The 18692-nt window shown below is 36.4% G+C and overlaps 1 protein-coding gene across 1 annotated transcript; it reads left to right on the top strand.

Annotated features, from left to right (window-relative positions):
• The first annotated feature begins 10 nt into the window (after positions 1-10).
• LOC114535938 (importin-7-like) lies at positions 11-18629 on the top strand. Its single transcript, XM_028557280.1, has 28 exons — positions 11-300; positions 445-526; positions 2254-2413; positions 3057-3372; positions 3742-3831; positions 4778-4872; positions 5832-5902; positions 6269-6371; positions 6767-6812; positions 7563-7662; positions 8354-8553; positions 9068-9157; positions 10009-10174; positions 10777-10818; positions 11156-11280; positions 11416-11529; positions 12109-12175; positions 12476-12601; positions 13008-13105; positions 13937-14032; positions 14198-14284; positions 15014-15147; positions 15771-15919; positions 16078-16152; positions 16227-16297; positions 16635-16761; positions 17297-17413; positions 17722-18629. The coding sequence occupies exons 1-28, from the start codon at positions 67-69 to the stop codon at positions 17802-17804; spliced, it is 3264 nt and encodes a 1087-aa protein (XP_028413081.1). The 5' UTR covers positions 11-66; the 3' UTR covers positions 17805-18629.
• The last annotated feature ends 63 nt before the right edge of the window (positions 18630-18692 follow it).

The following is an 18692-nucleotide window of genomic DNA, read 5'->3' as shown; positions in this document are numbered from 1 at the left end:
AGAGAATGCTGGGAATTTTCCACTGAGCGCACTTGAAAACTGGATTTGGACGAATATTCCCGCAAGATGTGCAGCCGCCTGATGCCTGATGTAATCCGCCTGCGCCTGTGGGCTGTGCCTGTGAAAGAGTGGTTTATATATCATGTCCGCCGTTTGAACGGCTGTCGAGGAACTACATATATTTCGCCGGTATTCAACAGTTTGCCAGCGATCAAAATGGATATCAATCAACTTGCTCAAATTTTGGCATGTACCCTCGATCCAAATTTAAGAGTAGAAGCGGAGAGACAGTTGAACGAGGTTCGGGTTTATATATTTGTTGAAAAATAATACGTCAAAGTACCACGTGTGTTTGAAATTTTTATTGTACTTAGTTAAAGTAGTTGTTTATTTTCAAAGGACTAATCACTGCCGTTTTGTTTTGATGTTAAAAATCGTATTTAGGTTTACAGAGCGCCAGGGTTTGTGTCGCGGTTACTTCAAGTGGTTATGTCTACTGAAGTTCAACAACCTATTCGCCAGGCTGGTATGTATACCATGGATATATCAGCAGTTGCAATGGTATTGCAGTTTATAAATACTTTGGTACATTGGAGAGACGCTAATTTTATTTATATTCACCGAGGATGGAAATTCCTATTCTATAAGTTTTAAACACACTTACAAAAACGGTTGAATTCAAATACCAGTTTATTTGATAAATTGCATACTTGCAAATTCTCAATGTTGTGTTCCAGTCTATTTGCACAAAAATCCAAGAAATTCAAGACATTAAAAAAACTTTAATTAGTGAGATCACATCTTGTACAAAGTGAAACTTTTAATGACAACTTAATATAACGTGTTGCATAACAAAATTTAAAACCATCAGCTCCCCAAACATCTGAAAACCATTAAACCAGAATATAGACCTGGTTTAATGATACTTTGTATATGATATGGGATGTTTTAAAGAAGTATCCCCTTTTTAATACCTGAGTTTAACACCATTATAAAAGTGTGCCAAACAGCTGCACAGTTTAACACTGTAAAAGACCACTAAGAAATGTAAAAATCCTGGCCTGTGTCAGGGGGCCTATTTCAGTTGATTGTTGCATAAGTCCGAACACATATTCTCCTAGCAAGTTGATTCTATTTTCGAATAATTTGCTATAAAGGTTCACCTTACATACAAAAGTGTTCAACATAAATGCTTTTAGGTAATCACCAGTTAATGGGTTAATTAATTAAATTCAATCTCCAGTTAATGGGTTGACAAAATAATTAAAAGTTTAGAACAATTTTATCACATTGTTTTAACATGTATATTACAATCATCTTCTTCAGAAGAATGGTATGCATTAAAAAAGCCATTTGTTTTCAATATATATATATAAAACATTGAAAAATTTACAGAATTGTATTGTTTTGTGTTTTATTAGGCAACTTAGCCAACCATTAATGGTGATTCTGTTTACTGTATGGCAGTCTATCAGTCTGAGACTTATAAGCCAGAAGGCTATATTGAGCCAGAAGGCCACACATATGAGCCAGAAGGCTATATTGAACCAGAAGGCTATATTGAGCCAGAAGGCTATATTGAGCCAGAAGGCCACACATATGAGCCAGAAGGCTATATTGAGCCAGAAGGCTATATTGAGCCAGAAGGCTATATTGACCAGAAGGCTATATTGAACCAGAAGGCTATATTGAGCCAGAAGGCCACACATATGAACCAGAAGGCTACATGTATGAGCCAGAAGGCTATATTGAACCAGAAGGCTATATTGAACCAGAAGGCTATATTGAACCAGAAGGCTATATTGAGCCAGAGGGCTACACGTATGAGCCAGAAGGCTATATTGAGCCAGAAGGCCACACATATGAGCTAGAAGGCTATATTGAGCCAGAAGGTTATATTGAGCCAGAAGGTTATATTGAGCCAGAAGGCTATATTGCGGGTGACCCATAATAATTAGCTTTTCCATTGTGATAAATATGCTGTACCATTTTTGGGGTGCTTTTTTTCAAAATTGAGAGCATAATTTTGGGCTCTTAAAATGGTCTGTTCACTCTAGAAAAATGGTTTTCATAATGTTGTGATTGTTTAAACCTATTTAGTAAAATTGAAATTATCCCAAAAATTGCAGATATTCATCATTGTGAGAAAGTCTCATTGATGATTGTTGATTGCTTCTATAAGGGATAGGTACTATTTTTACCTTAATTCTAGTCAAATGTACTGTATGTATTAAATAAATTTTGTTTTTTCAGGTGGTATCTACTTGAAAAATATGATTACTCAATGTTGGCGAGATAGAGATCCTAAGAACTGTGTTGATGTTGAGATGCCATTTGTTATTTCCGCAGAAGATAAAAACCTTATTCGAAACAATATAATTGAAGCAATAATTCATTCACCGGAACTAATCAGGTATGTAAACGTTTTCTCCTCTCTGTGACTATGTGTACTGGGTTTTGGGGAGGCTGACAGACTGTGGTAAATGAAATCTCAGATCCTCCTCCAAGTGTCCACCTCAATAAAATGTTAATGTCATGATATGGGGGGTAGAGAAGGTCATTGTAATGTTTCCAAGGTCATTCAACCAATCTGAGACCAGAATTTTCAATAGTCACCTTTGTTTTTACATGTACTAATACATAATATGATGTAAAATTGTGAAAATATTTTGGTGAGATTTGTCAAATAATCTATTAAACAAACACTAAATAAAAAATCTGAGGAAATTTGTATATGAAAAAAAAATATTATAGAAAATTCATAGTGGCATAATTTTAAAAAGGAATTATAATGTAATGTTTTGAAATAAGCAAACTAATATAATTATAGTGCATGTATTGTGGGGAACCTCTTTGGTTTGGTTTTGCTAGCATCCATCCCCTAGAACTCACAATCAAGTATGAATATAGGTATGGATCAAGGAGTAATACAGTGTTATTATTTGTGGCCTAATTGGCGATGAAATAATAGATCCAACCTTAAGAAAAAATTCTGTTCATTTTTCTTCTTCCCCTTCTAAACAGAATGAATTATGACTAACTTCACTTTTTTACAGATTACAATTGACCGTGTGCATTGGTAAAATTTTAATTCACGATTTTCCTGAACACTGGCCGACCGCTCCGCGCACCATTCATAATTACTTGTCCAGTGATAACAAATCGTCGTGGTTTGGCGCACTGGTCGCCCTCTATCAAATAGTCAAGAAGTACGAGTTTAAAAAAGCAGAGCAACGAACCGTCCTCAACGACACTATGAAAGAATTCCTTCCGTTAATGTACCAACGCTGTGCTAGTTTGATGCAAGATCAATCACAGCCTGCTACTGAAATAAAGAAAATGGTCATAAAGACGCTGTTTGCAGTGTTTCAGGTAATCTTTTGCTGATGGTTTTTGTCAGAGTTTTTGTACTCAAACACACATACACATGCTCACTTTCACGGAGAAACGAACTCAATTGATAACCTCCTGGCCGATGTGATTATGGTTTTCACATATCATTAGCGGTTGAATGGGTACTTTGGACTATTTATTGTCATTATCAGTGAATATATAGGAAAATATTGGCACAATCACTCATTTTCATACGTCAGGCGTACAACTGTCCTATTTTATATAGACGACTTTTGGAAGTTTTTGAAAAGCCATCAAACGTTCTAGACACTGATATTGAAAATAACCGGCGGAATTTGTCATATGCCAGGTACTATATTAAAATTCTTGTATTTATGACCTTTTTAGTATCATCTACCAACTGATGTGCTAACAGAACAGAATCTTCCAACATGGGTACAATTATATCAAGCTATCGTTGACCAACAAGTACCCGAGGTATGTATCAACTGGTGTGACTTCTTTGAAAGACTTGTATTCGTATAAAGTGGAAGTGTTCTCTGTGCCACGAAACCCTTGTGAAAAAGAGGAAGCCTATCAGCCTGAGTGTAAAACCCCCTCAAAAATTTATCAGGTTATGCCATCAGCCATGTAAACTAGTCTTGACTAGTCTGCATGTTTATGTCTATCTCGGATTTTAGTTGATATTGCAAGTGTCGCAAAAATTATTTTTGCGCATTGCAGCAGTGACGGATTTAGGGGTGTGCAGAATAAATTACCCAGCTTAAAATCGGAATCGCATTGGTAGATTTAAATGTAAGAATATTCTTTTCAAATCTATATCCAATAGCGTTGTTATATATATTAAGGTGTTTTGAATTTAAAGTTAAGGTCTGTAATTTATTCTGCACACCCCTAGATCCGCCACTGCATTGCAGTGTTTTGATCGACTATGAAGACACATTCGTTTAGCATGCAGAAATGTGATTGCTGCACAGACTATCCTTTATCCGTAATCTGATTAAAAGAACAATAGTGGGCAAAATTTCCTTAGCGACGTCTGGTCGAAGAACTGATTATATTATAGAAGCACAAAAAAAATATTTTTAGACACTTTAACATGTTGCTTACATTGTCGTGTTGGGAGGATTTAAAAAAAGGGCAAAATGTTTGTAAAGTATTTCGAGATTTTGGCGTCGATTGTAAAATTTTTGCGCATATGGTAAAATTTCGCTTTCTAAATATTCTAAGTTGGATGAACCCAAATATTAGCACTTCGTACATATATGCATGAAGATATTAGTATCCTCCACGCCCGTTTTTCCACTCAGCAACTTCTCGGCAAGCAAGCTGCTTCACCCTTAATATATCACTGTGTTTTAAATCATTCGCATGCAGGGCTTATCATTGAGTATCATGTAACTAACTATTTTCTTTTTCAAAGGAATGTACACAGTTGGATGAGGAAGAACAAGAGAAATCTTCGTGGTGGAAACTAAAGAAATGGGCTATCCATTCGATGTGTCGATTATTCGAGAGGTATACAGATTTCGGGACAAACACAAAACAGACATCAACTTTGTACAACGTTTTGTTTGCTACTTTCAACAATGGACCTTATGCGCTATAGACTAATTTTAGATCTGCGTAACAAGAAGAAAATGCGAAAAATAAAACGGAAAATGCGCAAAATAAAACAATGTGAAGTTGCAAGTTTTCTATGCTACTTTTGTATAACGTGCGAAAATGTGTTAACTGACTTATTTACAAATCTATTCCCGCAAATTTCCTTTTTGTTCCCAAGACAAATATTGTCTTTAGCGCATCAAGGCCGTGTGACACGATGCAATTTTTTTTGCAATTTTTCTTGCCACTTGCAAACCAGTTCCACTTTTTGAAAGATGGCAACAAATTTGGCAAGTACTTACCTTTTGTACTTTCTGTACTTATTACAACGCACGCATGTTTTCTTGTATACATGCAAACATTTCGAAAACCCTCTACTAATTTACATCTCTCAGAAGTAGAATTGCGCATTGCAAGTTGGAGGAAGAATTAAATCGTGTAACACCGTTTCTTTTAAAAACTGGCTTTTTCCCTACTCGTTAGCGAAAAAATATGACGGCTACAACTATGGAACAATTATACAGAGTGCGGCATAATGTGAAGAAAAAAGTATTTAATTAGGAATTGCAAGAGAAAAGATAAAATGTGGAATATTTGTCGACTGCATGCATGCACAGAATCAACAGATATGAATAAAATGCTCGCTGCATGATACCATTAAGCCCTGTTACACTTCTAAGAGATGTAAATTAGTGAAGAGTCTTGCAGTGTGCATGAAGTGTAATAAACACAAAAGTTTCGTTGTTCCCAAATATACACCTCTCAAAAGTAGAATGGCATTGCAACTTGCAAGAACAATTGCACCGTGTAAGATGGCCTTTTAGAGCGAATGGTTCATAAACCCTGCAAAATTTATCTTTATCTCAATATAGGTATGGCACTCCAGGATCGATTGACAAGGCGTACGAAACATTCGCAACATATTTCTGCAAAACATTCGCAGGTTGGTTAAACCGCTACGCCATTTAATATTTGAATGCAAATTCTGCGGTCAAATATTGATTCTAATGCACAAGATATAGCCAGGTGAAATACGTGAAACCTTTTTATAAACAAAATATCTGCAGACGTGAACATTTTGAGATCTTTCAAAATAATAATTTGAAGCCTATTGGCTGTTGTTAAGGTACAATTGTGAAATGACTATGGACTAAAATCGTCGGAGCGTTGCAATGAAAAAACAAGAGTATGATATGAGATATGAGTGCATATAAGAGTCAGCATAGTTGATGAGGAGGCCTTGGTATATTAAAATGTATTGAGTATGATTGTATGTAAACTATTAACGTTGTAAATCGTTATCTTTTAGTTGGAAACACACAAACAGTACTCAAGGTTCTCGACAATCACAGACGAAAGATATATGTCGCACCAAGAGTTCTTCAAATGGCTTTGAACTACCTTAAGAATGGGTAAGTTAATAGTATATTTTCAGTGATAAAAACATGGGGCAAACGATATAAATTTTATTACAGTAAATACATGTATACATGACGTTGCATGCATGGTGCGAATCATTTTAAAATACAATTGATAAACAAATCATTGCGCAACACAACAGTTTATAAATCGGAATTAGGTTTCCTCCTACTGCATGCTATCCTCCCTAATAGTAATTCTTTGTTAGTAAGAAAAGATTTATTGAATCGTTAAATTGACACGCGTACACAGTGATTTTTTTCACCTCCATGCGCGTGTAAAGGGTCGTCGTCGACAAACATATGCCTATCGTGTGCATGCATGCATGCGCCGTTCCTATTATCTTAATAGGATTGTTTACCTCCAATCTTCTGCTCTTTCATAACAGTGTTTCTAACGCACTCCACTGGAAAGTGATGAAACCACACATGCACGTACGTATCATGCGTAATTTGTTTATTTATGTAGTTGTTATCTTCCGTTACGTTGACAAAAAGTCACTATTCATTTGCAGAGCTTCAAATCTTTTGTGCAAGTCATATTTGTAGAGCTTATATTTCTAAATCTTTTCCCTCATCCAATTTAAAGGCTAAGGCCTAGTTCATACGTCGTATTTTGGTCGCGTCGAATGCAATTCAAACAATAGATTATGAGATAATAATGAGGCTGAATGAGGTTTACCATCTCATTATCTATTGTTTGAATTGCATTCGACGCGACCAAAATGCGACGTATGAACTAGGCCTAAGGATTAAGAATTGTGGCAAAGTTAGTAAGTTTATATGAATGCAAACCAATTTCCGCGATGTCGAGTGTTCTTAGATGTAGAGTGTCTCAATCAAGACCCCTGGCATTACTGTGTGACCTCTGTTTTCACATGAGCTCCGTTTACACTACACGCAATTCATTATCACGGCATGGGTATAATATTTACCCGAACCCAATTTTATGAGTGTACAGGCTACCAATACAAAGGCCAAGCACGAGCGAATTGGTATACGGTCCCCATTTTATGCGACCGTACGCCGATTGATTGAATGTTGTGTAAACGGATCTATGACTTCCTAAAACCACGATGTTATGCCACTTCCCCCTTCTCCCATTCAGTAGCGATTCAGTGCATTCTTCCCGCATGGCGTGTCTGTGAGGCGCTAAAAGGTGATAAAACATTTCTTTACTTCTAGACAATCATCGTTGAAATTGTATTTCCTATAATGTGCCACACGGATGAAGACGAAGAGTTATGGCAGGATGATCCCTATGAGTTTATCCGGTTCAAGTATGGTAAGGGGTAGGATTTGTTTGTATTTAATATAATAGCAATCTTACTGTATAAGATGACTGCAGGCATCATAATAGCACTACACCATATTTCAATTCAATAGTTTTAGAGATTCACCTATCTCCCATTAGAACTATATCCCTTTGCGTAATTCCGTTTGGAGAATAACTGCAACGTCACTGACCCGATTTATACTATAGACGGATCATCCGATTAGACTAGACTAGATTTATGCTAGAGACGGATCATCCGTCTAGACTGGACGAACTCCAAATATAGCAACTAAAAGATAGTCGTCTTCTGGTTCGTCTGTGTGTAAACACGGGCAAACAGACAGACGGATCATCCGTCAACACCAATTATACCCATAGTTCGTCTAGTTAGACGAACGGTAGTTGGGTAATACGGGGTTGGACGAACTATAAAAAATTCATCATAAAACGGCTCTTGTGCACTCTTTACTAGCTACATAAATAATTCCACAATTCTCGCGCACTTTCTAAACGCGCTATTCTGTTTCGTTTGGTATATCCGTCCTATGTCGCGCGTCTATATATTATAGATAATTTGTCGTGTGTTTATACTCATACGAATGATCTGTCACACGGATAATCCGTCTCTAGTATAAACCGGACCATTGAAACAAATTCCTTTCCTCCCGCCATATCTAATTGATGTAATGCGCTGTTTTAGACGTATATGAAGATTTTGTATCACCAGTCACTGCAGCCCAAAGTCTGTTACGAGGCGCTACACAAAAACGTAAACAAATATTGGATCCTGTGATGAACTTTTGCGTGCAAATCTTAAACACGCCGGCGGAGACAAGAAATCCCAGACAGAAAGATGGTGTTCTACACATGATCGGTACTTTGTCTGATATATTATTAAAGGTACTTAAAATATTTCACTTACAGAATTTTTTTGTGCATGATAATACTGTATTTTATCTTATAATTGGCCAAATTTCGCCGTAATAAATAAACGTTGGTTGCATATAGCTAGGTTTATTGCACTTGCATGCATGTGTAAGTGATGTAACCAAAACTAATCTTTCAAGTTTGGACTGTACGACAGTTCAGAAGCTTCTTAAGATTACAAGGAAGTGATGAATCATCAGGTTACATGTTAAAGGCATAGGCCGGGACCGGATTAAATGGGCTTCGGGTACCCATTTTAAGCCCCGTTTACATCACACTCAATTTGTTGGCACATCCGTATCCGACCTTTGTATCGGTAGCCTGAGCACTAATAAAAATACGTAAATTATTGTAACAATGTAGCCGTGCCTTGCAAATAAATTGATCGTAGTTCAAGCTGGGATTATATTTTCTTAAAGACGTTAAATAGTCGATCAGTTAGACGATTATTTTCTATACTAAAATATTACTTTCATTTTGTGTTTAGAAAAAGAAATATAAAGACCATATGGAAGCTATGCTTGTTCATCACGTGTTTGACGAGACAAGAAGTCCATTGGGATTTGTACGCGCAAGGGTAACGCGGAACACTTTGTACATTGACCTATTGTACTGAGCTTATAATCTCTAAGAACGTCTCCCCCATGCACATGTGTTCTTGCTTCACAAATTGCGGGAAAGGTGCACATAGCTGACATGCAAAAACAATGGACGACTTGCGCTTTAGGCTAATTTCTTACATCGACGATAAAGAGGACATTTTATGAAAAAGCTTATGCTAAAAGTAGTAAAACTGCCAACTGGGAGTTGTTGTAAATTACGGAAAATATAGCCATGCGAAGTTCACGAATTTTATATACTTTTGTATTACGGCCGGAAGTTTGTAACTAAATTAGTTACACATTTCCACACGTAGTACAAAAGTATACAAATTATGCCAAATTTGCATGGCTATATTTTCCCTATTTTACAAAATTTCGCAGCCAAACTTGGCATTTGCAAGTCAGTCAGTGAGAAATTATCAAACATGTTTATAGTTTAATACTTGCTCATTTTGCTGTACGTGGGCCGTGGCACAAACGACCTGTCAACATGACGTCACAGTTCAAATCAACGTGGCATAAACTTGGTGAAATCTTAGGGCTGCATGCTTTCCACTCCCTGTCGCGTTTTTTATACGCACGTAAAGGTTTCAGGCCTTATATATGTCATATTTGATAAAGCCAGGTGAATGAATCGAAAGAACTTTTTTTCGGCATATATTAGTTTGCGTTTTTTGACCCATTAATGGAATGATAACATTTGGAAGCATTTAAAATTTTCCGCGCAATAGTGGGAAGCAGTCCTAGCTTAATGTGTAAAGAAACTGCATGCATTTAGTCTAATTTGTCGTTTGTCGAAATTAACCGATGCTGATGTATTTTCCAGGCTTGTTGGGTGTTGAACTACTTCAGTAGAATAGCTTTCAAAAACGAAGCCAACCTTCAACGTGCAGTGGAAGCCGTCCGAGTCTGTCTTCTTCACGATAAAGAATTACCTGTCAAAGTTGAGGCAGCTCTTGCTCTGCAGTTTTTCATCAAGAGGCAAGATAAAGGTAAGAAATTTGGAAGAAAATTATCAAACGATCATATAACACTTGCCATCATTCATATTCCATTTCCCTTGCTAATTTCATGAAAAGAATATGCATGTATATTTCTAAAGGACCAGGTTTGAGACTATATTGGCCCTAAATAATCACATTGCCTAGCCCAATACAGATCCAATATATAAGATCAAGAGGCATGCGATGCTTACCATTTACCTTGGGAAATCGTACATTCCGGTCAGAAAAGTAAATGGTTCCAGGAAACTCCTTCGGAAAGTTAGGAAATTTCCGCTGAAAATACCTTACGACCGGAATTCTCGATTCCCTAGGGCAAATCGTAAGCACAAATGGTCTTTAACCGCGATATTCACGCCACGACTTCACCATAGGGCGACTTCGAGCATCACCACATCTGTCCTTAAAAAAACGAAAACATGCATGTGTCAAAGAAGGTTGTTAATGACTTCACAAATATACGTGTGCATGTTGCATTCTTACGTCAACATTGTTGAAAATCCCATTTTTTCAGCATGTGCTAGTGTTTTATGATCCTAATTTTTTGAATTGACATTATATTGTAAGTTAAATAGAAACTTTCTATTTTTTAGCAAAAGATTTCATTCAACCTTATATGCAGGCTGTTATTCAAGGTGAGTGCATGAATACCTATACTGCATATATTATAGTCACCATTTTGGTTCTAATGCGTGCAATTCAATATTTAGTATTTCAAAGCAAAAGTCAAGCGGTTTACCGCTATACATATACTATATACTGGGTTGTAAATAAATTAAACTACCGCATCCAGTTGCCCAATTCCTCTACTAACTATATTGTTAGAGATTCACTATAACCTTGCTTTTGATATAACCGGCCTCGTGAAAATGGGTTTATACAAATAAACCGTGGAAAAGGGTTATCAGACCAATATCCTAGCTACCAGACGTGCTAATAAATAAAAATGGCTGTTTTTATACTTTCTTTCAGAACTACTAAACGTTATTCGGGAAACTGAGAACGATGATTTAACCGACGCCTTGCAAGATCTTATAAAACAGTATCAAAACGATCCTAGACTTGGAGAAATGGCTGTTATAATCGCACAGCATTTGGTTTGTAACGAATTCCCTTTTCTTTATATATCTATGATTCTACTTCAGTAATTTCTATCTTCTACACTAGCTATATTTCTCTTTTCTATGGGACTCTAGTTCTAATTCTCTATTTCATGCACTTTTTTTTCGCAGGCTATGACGTTTAAAAATCTTCTGGACTCCGATGAATCAGATGATAAAGCCGTGACAGCGATGGGCATTTTAACAAATTTTGATACAATGATCTCCGTAATCGAGTCAAAGGAAGTAAGTTCATGCATGTTGTCGCTGTTATTAATAGGCATTTTGACTATCTGTTTTGGTTTGCGGTAGTAAGCTGTCCTTATATTGCAGAATTGTTAATTGGCCGTTATAGTTGGTGTTGGTGTTGATGCAGATCAGCAGATGGTTGTTAGCTGTTACTGCATGGTGGTTGTGCATGGTTGATACCGTTAATGCCGCTGTTGGTACGGGTGTTTTTTTTAGCCGTAACTGGTGGTTTATAGTTGTTATAAGTGCATTGGACTAGCAAACCAAAGGTTGCTGGTGGTCAAGCTAATTTTTCAGCTTGTCCAGTTAGTAACTCAGAGTATAGCAGCATCACAATAATGACAATATTAATTTAAGTCCCGTTTACACTACGTGCAATTTAAGGTTTGGTACGGATGAAAATTGGACCATCTATTTAGGTAGACCAAATTGTATCATTCTCAATTTCAACATCCTCAACAGGGTTTTGTTTTTGTATACGTTGGAATTTGTTTGCAGTTGAATAATTGACTGGTGGTTGTTTGTTGTCTGCTGAAACGTGTTCTTCGTTCACATGTGTTGTCAATAATTTTCTAGGTTCGCGATGAGTTGGAGAAAATAGTTTATAGCATAATCGAAGCAGTACTTAAACAAGGAATAATTGGTACGTGCCATTATTATATCAATATCGCTCTGCATGTGCAATTTGTCCTTGTGTGTAGTTTGTAAAGCTATTGTATGCTTTTTTATAATTTTTTTCCACTTCAAAGTACAGGGGTACAACCAATTTCAAATGGAAGCAATGCCTTGCATGTTTTTCTTATAGCCCTCGTTGGGAGTGCACATTTTTTTCGCAAATGATTTGCTAGACACCCTGAGATACGACCTGGCTTAGAAATGCCACCTGCGGGTCTTTCGCCTGTTTTAGATCAGGCTAAATTATTCATACATAATTCATTTTTAGATTTCTATGAAGATGTGCTTGCCATTATGGTCACGGCCACGTTATATCAAATATCCCCACTAATGTGGAGCCTTTTCTATATAATGTATGAAGCGTTTGAAAGAGATGGTTATGACTTCTTTACAGGTTTGTTTTAACCGTTCTTGACACCTTGAAGTTTAGGTAATTCCTTTGTATGTCCTTTCTCGTGTAATGGATTGTGTATTCCAATGTCCTTGTGAGAAAATCTAGACAGACAATACTCCTCAACACTATATAATGGCTATCTAAATAAGCTAGTAGATCTATCATAGGAGTGTGGTGGTTTATTATATAAACTGGACAGATAGTGCTCCACAACGCTGTAATGAGCTAGACGGTCTACATAGGAGCGTGGTTCACTAAAGTCCGCGTTAACCACTCACCAATCCTCACGTCCCGCAAGTCCATGCAGAGCCGCTTTACCTATACATGCATATACTTCTGCATGTAATTAAACAAGTCGATTTAGATATTTCTTTGAATCATACACGCAGTTTATTTGACTTTGCAGATATGTCCAGTCCTCTTCATAATTATTTAACTGTCGATCCTGAAGTGTTTCTTTCTAACCCGAAAAATATGGAGATACTCTACACGATGTGTCAAAAGGTATGATAAGGAGTCCTTGGTACATTATATAATAATTATATACCTTATATCACTGTATCGGGAGAGAAAGGTAAGGCCATTTCACTGTGCAAGCCTGCAGTGCTGTATATTTACATATAGTTACTGGCTGCCGTTAGCCAGCTCGAAGATCTGATTGGCTGAAAAATGCAATTGACTGGCTGTGAATATGGTAATGCCATGCATGCGTAATAAGATATGCGTGAGACAAAAATTTCTTATCTGAGTGGTCCCTAGTATATTTTCTCTTATCCTATGAAGGGTAACGGTTTTGGTCTTATTTAAAGGTCGTGTACAACAAGTTGTTTGTTCATAAAATCTTGCTGTTTATAATTTTGCTTTTTATAAAATATCGTGAACTGTCAGAATACTCAAAGTCATTTTGGTTTTTAAAGTTTAAATGTTCAGAAATAAACAAAATAGCGAAATTCTTAAACCAGTAAACTGCCGTTGTCACGAGCTTGCCCATGCGCAAAAGGCTCTGTAATAACTCCTTCAAATTTGTTGTTGCTCCATCTAAACCTTGTACCCAAGGCCTTCTCGCAGGGGGGAGGAGAAGGCTGCCTATTCGGTCAACCGAATACTCCAAAAAATTTGGAGTCACGTGGGCACCTTTTCCAGGGCCTTTTCCTCCCCCCTGCGAGAAGGCCCTGGGTACGAGGCTGGCTCCATCTTATTTTGCGTATCCTATCAGTGATCCTATCATTTTATAACCATGTTCAATTTCTAAAATGAAACAAATAGCGTCTAAATAAAATGGAAATGAAATTCTGTTAGAACATTTTTCAGAAATTCTGTTAAAACATTTTTCAGATACTAGCAGATGATGATACTGGAGAAGATGCACAGTGCTATGCTGCTAAACTTTTAGAAGTCGCAATATTGCAATTTCCGGGCCGTATCGATCAGGTAACCAGACGAAGAGTCTTTCAAAAACATTTCCTCGTATTTTTCAGATGAGATTAACAAAATGAAAGGCTTGACTCGTGAGATTAATATTTTATTATTGTTGCGCTCAATAAGGAAATTAGGGAAGGGTAGACACGATGTAATCGAGTTTAATCTTGTTTCTAGTGGATCACTCCGTTTGCCCAAGTTGCCTTGGCCCGATTAACAAGAAATGTGGTGACGAGTGAACTTAGAGTGATGTGTTTGCAAGTGGTGAGTATTTTGCATTAACATAAAAACAAGTATCGACTGGCAGTGCTATAGACCGTGTTTAGTATAGTCTGTATATAGATGTGCCAAGTCGGCAATTAAGAACACATTTTGTTTATATTAGCTCTAAAGTGCACGCGTCGAGAGAGATTTTCTGGGCCCTATCTCCCATATTGTGATATAATTATATATATTCGGGTCACAAACCAACAATATTGTTCTGCGCTCCTCGAACATGGTTGTGGATCAACAAGTTGTCACTAAAAGTTTCAGCAAACTAACAACATTGTTTGTTAACAACCTTCTCCGTGATGAAGTGCTGCACAACACTGTTTTGTCCATTTCATTTTTTCGTGGTGAAAAAAGTTGATACTGATAGTAAATCTTTCATATTTTTATGCCTGTCATTATTTTCTATCCTTCAAGTGATGTGCTGCCACTGTGTCCTTTAGAAAATAATGAACTGGCTATTTATTTATTAACTTGTGTTAAAGCTCGATATTTTATAAGCAATTTGTGTTCAGTTAATTGTCGGCAAGTGGTTCTTCCAAAATTGCGTTCTTGCTTCATTAAAATAATAAGGATAAAGATAAGTCCCGCAAACCAAATAAAATACATAGAATTCCTGACTGACATATAGATCATGATTTTTGTGTTCAAAGCCCAAGGTTTTACAGTTTTGAAAGAAAAAACTTTTATTGACTAGCTAATAAGCCCGATATGTCTTTTTAGGTTGTGGCTACGCTTTACTATAATCCAACGTTTCTTACGACTATTTTGGATAAATTGCATTTACCGGAATCTAACGAACCGATAACTGTCCAGTTCTTTGCTCAATGGATGGGCGACGCTAATTGCTTTTTAGGGTATGTATAATATGCAAACATGCAACATGCAACAAACATGCAACAAACATGCAACAAAAAGTTAAACGACAAAAAACCCCCGCAGTATTTCATAAGAGCATTTTATGGAACACTCAAAGTATTTCTACATTGTAGTATTTCTCAAACACAAGCAAAGTTTTTTAGGATCGTATTTAATTTTCAACTCGATTTCAACTATTAATATTTAAAAATAATAGTGCATGAAAGTGAAAAAAAAAGCGATTACGTGCATGTGCTTCCTTTCTGTTAGCCTGTGAGAAAAGAATCAATTTATGGAGGTCGATCAATTCAAATAAAAGGTTTTTATATAAATATATAGAAATCTTTTCTTTAATATTAATCTGTTCTCTTCACAACTTATGGAATTATAAGAAGAATTGAAAAATTGAAATTGAAAAGACTGAAAAATTTTCTACTAACGATATTTTACGCGCAAACGAAAGTTTATTCCTTTGTATTTGAGCAATTTATTCCAGATGGTGCAGTTGACAGGTCTGAAACAAAAGTAAAATGTCGCTCCGCGTGAAAATTATCTCCAGTGAAAAACCGGCCTTTAGGTAGAAATTTGTTGAAGATAATTCACGATCATTTCTTCTTTGTAGATTACATGATCGTAAAATGTTTGTTCTTGGTCTATGTTCTATTCTTGGTATAAACAGTTCTCTGAGGCCAAAGGGATTACATGATTGTGCGTCGAAAATCATTCCTTCCTTGTTAATGATTTTTTCTGGACTTCAAAGATCCTATGAAAGTAAGTTTTATCTAAAACTGCAAATAGAACGAGACGAATTTTCGTTGTTCTCTCTCCACTGTCCGATTGCTACAAATTTGATATATTTGACATCTGCATGTGACTGCATTGTTTTTCATGCTATTATTCATAAATCAGCTGAGATATTTCTTGTTAAGAACAAGCTTTGTTAGATGGTGAAGACAGTGACGATGACGACGATGACAGTGTTGAAGGCGAAGATGTCGATGAAGGTAGGGAACGTATACCAATACTAATTGGCTTAATAATTATCTCTTCTTAATAACCATCTCTTTTTCCTGTGTAGGAGAGTTGGAAAGTGACGACGATGAGTTAAATGAAGATGATATTGTTTATGTTGAAAATCTTGCAAAACGGGTAAAGCTATTGTCCAACATTATTTTGCAGAAACTAGTCTTAATAACACGTCCTTCTAATCTCTTAACCTCTCTGCATGAATCGTAAAATTTTTCAATTTTTCTTGCAACTTGCAGTAAATTAAATGCGAAGCTACTTTTAAGTGATCTAAATTAATATTTGGCAACTACGAAACTTTCGTTTTCATTACGTTCCAAGGATTTTTTTCATACTTTTTGTAAACTCGTCACTAATTTACATCTCTCAAAAGTAGAATTGCATTGCAAGTTGCGAGAAAAAATGCATCGTGCCTTCAGCTTTTCAGTTTCATGAAATCTTCTCGTGTATGTTTTTGCAGACGACGAGTGCGTTGCTCGACGACGATGGTGATGAAGATGATGAAACGGAACTTGAGGCTTATACAACGACAATTGACAACGAAGACGCTGTTGACGAGTACTCCGTTTTTAAACAATGTTTATTGAGTAAGTCACTTTCTTAAGACAAGCACGATCACTGTAATGGTGAAGTGTTAATTAGTGAATAACGCAGAATGAGCGATATACAGTTGTACTTGGGATAACACTTCAATGGATTTAAAAAAAAAACTCCTTTTATGATTGGAATTTTTTGTTTGAATATATCATATGCTTTAAAAGAGCCATGTGAACAATATGCGTTTATAAATGATCACCCATATTCGAATTTGTAATCAAGTGATTTTAATAATATTGTTCAAAGTTTTACGTTTTGGGAGGACAAAAGTATACTGCTTCAGTCAAACCCTATTATGTTATATATAATCGAGAGAATGATTGTGGGACGATTAGCTTTAATCGATACAGAATACTGTCTGCGTATTTACGAAAGCTCGATAATGAATAGTTAGAAACCGACATTAAAGGGTTGGGGTCGTCGAAAGAATAGAGCGGATGTGGGCAAGATTGTAAATATTGCTCCTCGCGTCTTGTAATAACATAAGGAAGTGTTTAATCGCACATTTCTGCAACGTGATTATAGGTATTCAAGCCCAAGATCCAGTGTGGTACAATCAGTTAACAAATAATCTTAACGACGAACAGAAACAAGAGCTGCAACGTTTATTCGTGTTGGCTGATCAGCGGAGGGCGGCACAAGGTGAGGATATTATTGACTGGGGATATTATTGATTGACGATAAAAATATTGTACTAACAAAAGAAATCCGTCGGGTAGAACTGAATACCCCAGCCCCCCCCCCAACTCAGACTTTGACTTGCGCGTGTGATCTCGCGCGTGTGTCGCGCTTACTTTGTTTACTATGGTCGTCTACTCCAGTCATCACTCCAAAAGTCCAATCATGACGAAAGGACCTTACAACCTTGACCAGGCACGAACTTCTTTGAGAACAAGGCATACCTCATACCGAAAATTGTCAATTTAAAATTCGTTTTAAATTTTTTGTAGAAACAAGAAATCTGGACATGCAAGGTGGTTATAGTTTTGCCAGTACCGCTGTACCATCTAACTTCTCGTTCGGTCAGTCCTAGTGTACGAAGTGTCCATGCATCACGATATAGCGACGCTATACAATGCTGATGATGTCTAACCTATTCACGTAACGACGGTACATTTTTATACCTTGCGAAGCAACCAAATACGAAACGAATACAGAGTAATTGATTTTAACCCCGGAATCTAATAATGTATTTATTTAAGCGTGCTTTTAAAATTATCAATAATCTAGAACAGTGAATAATAACCAGAAACAAGAAAAAAGCTTGCTATTAGTAATGAAAATGAAATTTCATTTGTCTCCGTCCCCGATTATCCTACCATAAAAGTCGTTAATATATTCATTATCCCTCGTGGCGAAATTGAAATCGATCAAAGTGGAAACTCGAGCTCTCTGAGCAAGTATGTTTCCTTTTCATTACCCCAGGAGATTAATAATGTGTTTGATTTTTCATGTTTAACAATTCATGCATGCCATCTTCATTGCAAGAATGTGCTGTTACAGCTGAGAGATATATATACTGATGACTTTAAAAAATACCATAGAAAAAATAAAAGTTTACATTTAAACATGGCTGTTATGCTTTGCAATATTGAAGAAGCTAAGATTATAATATAGCTACAAAGTTTCTATTCTTAGTTTCAAAACTCTTCTAAAGGTTGGTAAAACGACGATGAGACTTTATACTAATACAAGGGCTGTTTTTCCATTGTCGTGTTGTTTTTTTTGCATGTACGTATACACGCACGTAAAAGTTTAAAATCACTTAAATGATACATATGAAATCAACGATTGAACATCTAGATACATAGGTTTGGGTTCTGTTGATGATTTGGCGTATTTTTCTGGCTGAAATTAATTATGAAACAACTTACAAGGTTTTAAGCTTTTACGTGCGTGTACTTACACACAAAACACGCGT

Source organism: Dendronephthya gigantea, unplaced genomic scaffold, assembly GCF_004324835.1.
Source record: "Dendronephthya gigantea isolate DGI-Jeju-01 unplaced genomic scaffold, DenGig_1.0 000128F, whole genome shotgun sequence".
Lineage (NCBI taxonomy): Eukaryota > Metazoa > Cnidaria > Anthozoa > Malacalcyonacea > Nephtheidae > Dendronephthya > Dendronephthya gigantea.
The sequence above is the reverse complement of the archived record's forward strand: the minus strand, read 5'-3'. Positions and strand labels throughout refer to the sequence as shown.

Excerpts from the sequence above, each read along its gene's own strand:
- LOC114535938 (XM_028557280.1), top strand. The coding sequence starts at position 67 with ATGTGCAGCCGCCTGATGCCTGATGTAATCCGCCTGCGCCTGTGGGCT. Across the intron at positions 3,832-4,777 it reads TTGACCAACAAGTACCCGAG|GAATGTACACAGTTGGATGA; the intron begins GTATGTATCAAC and ends TCTTTTTCAAAG. Across the intron at positions 7,663-8,353 it reads GTTTATCCGGTTCAAGTATG|ACGTATATGAAGATTTTGTA; the intron begins GTAAGGGGTAGG and ends GCGCTGTTTTAG.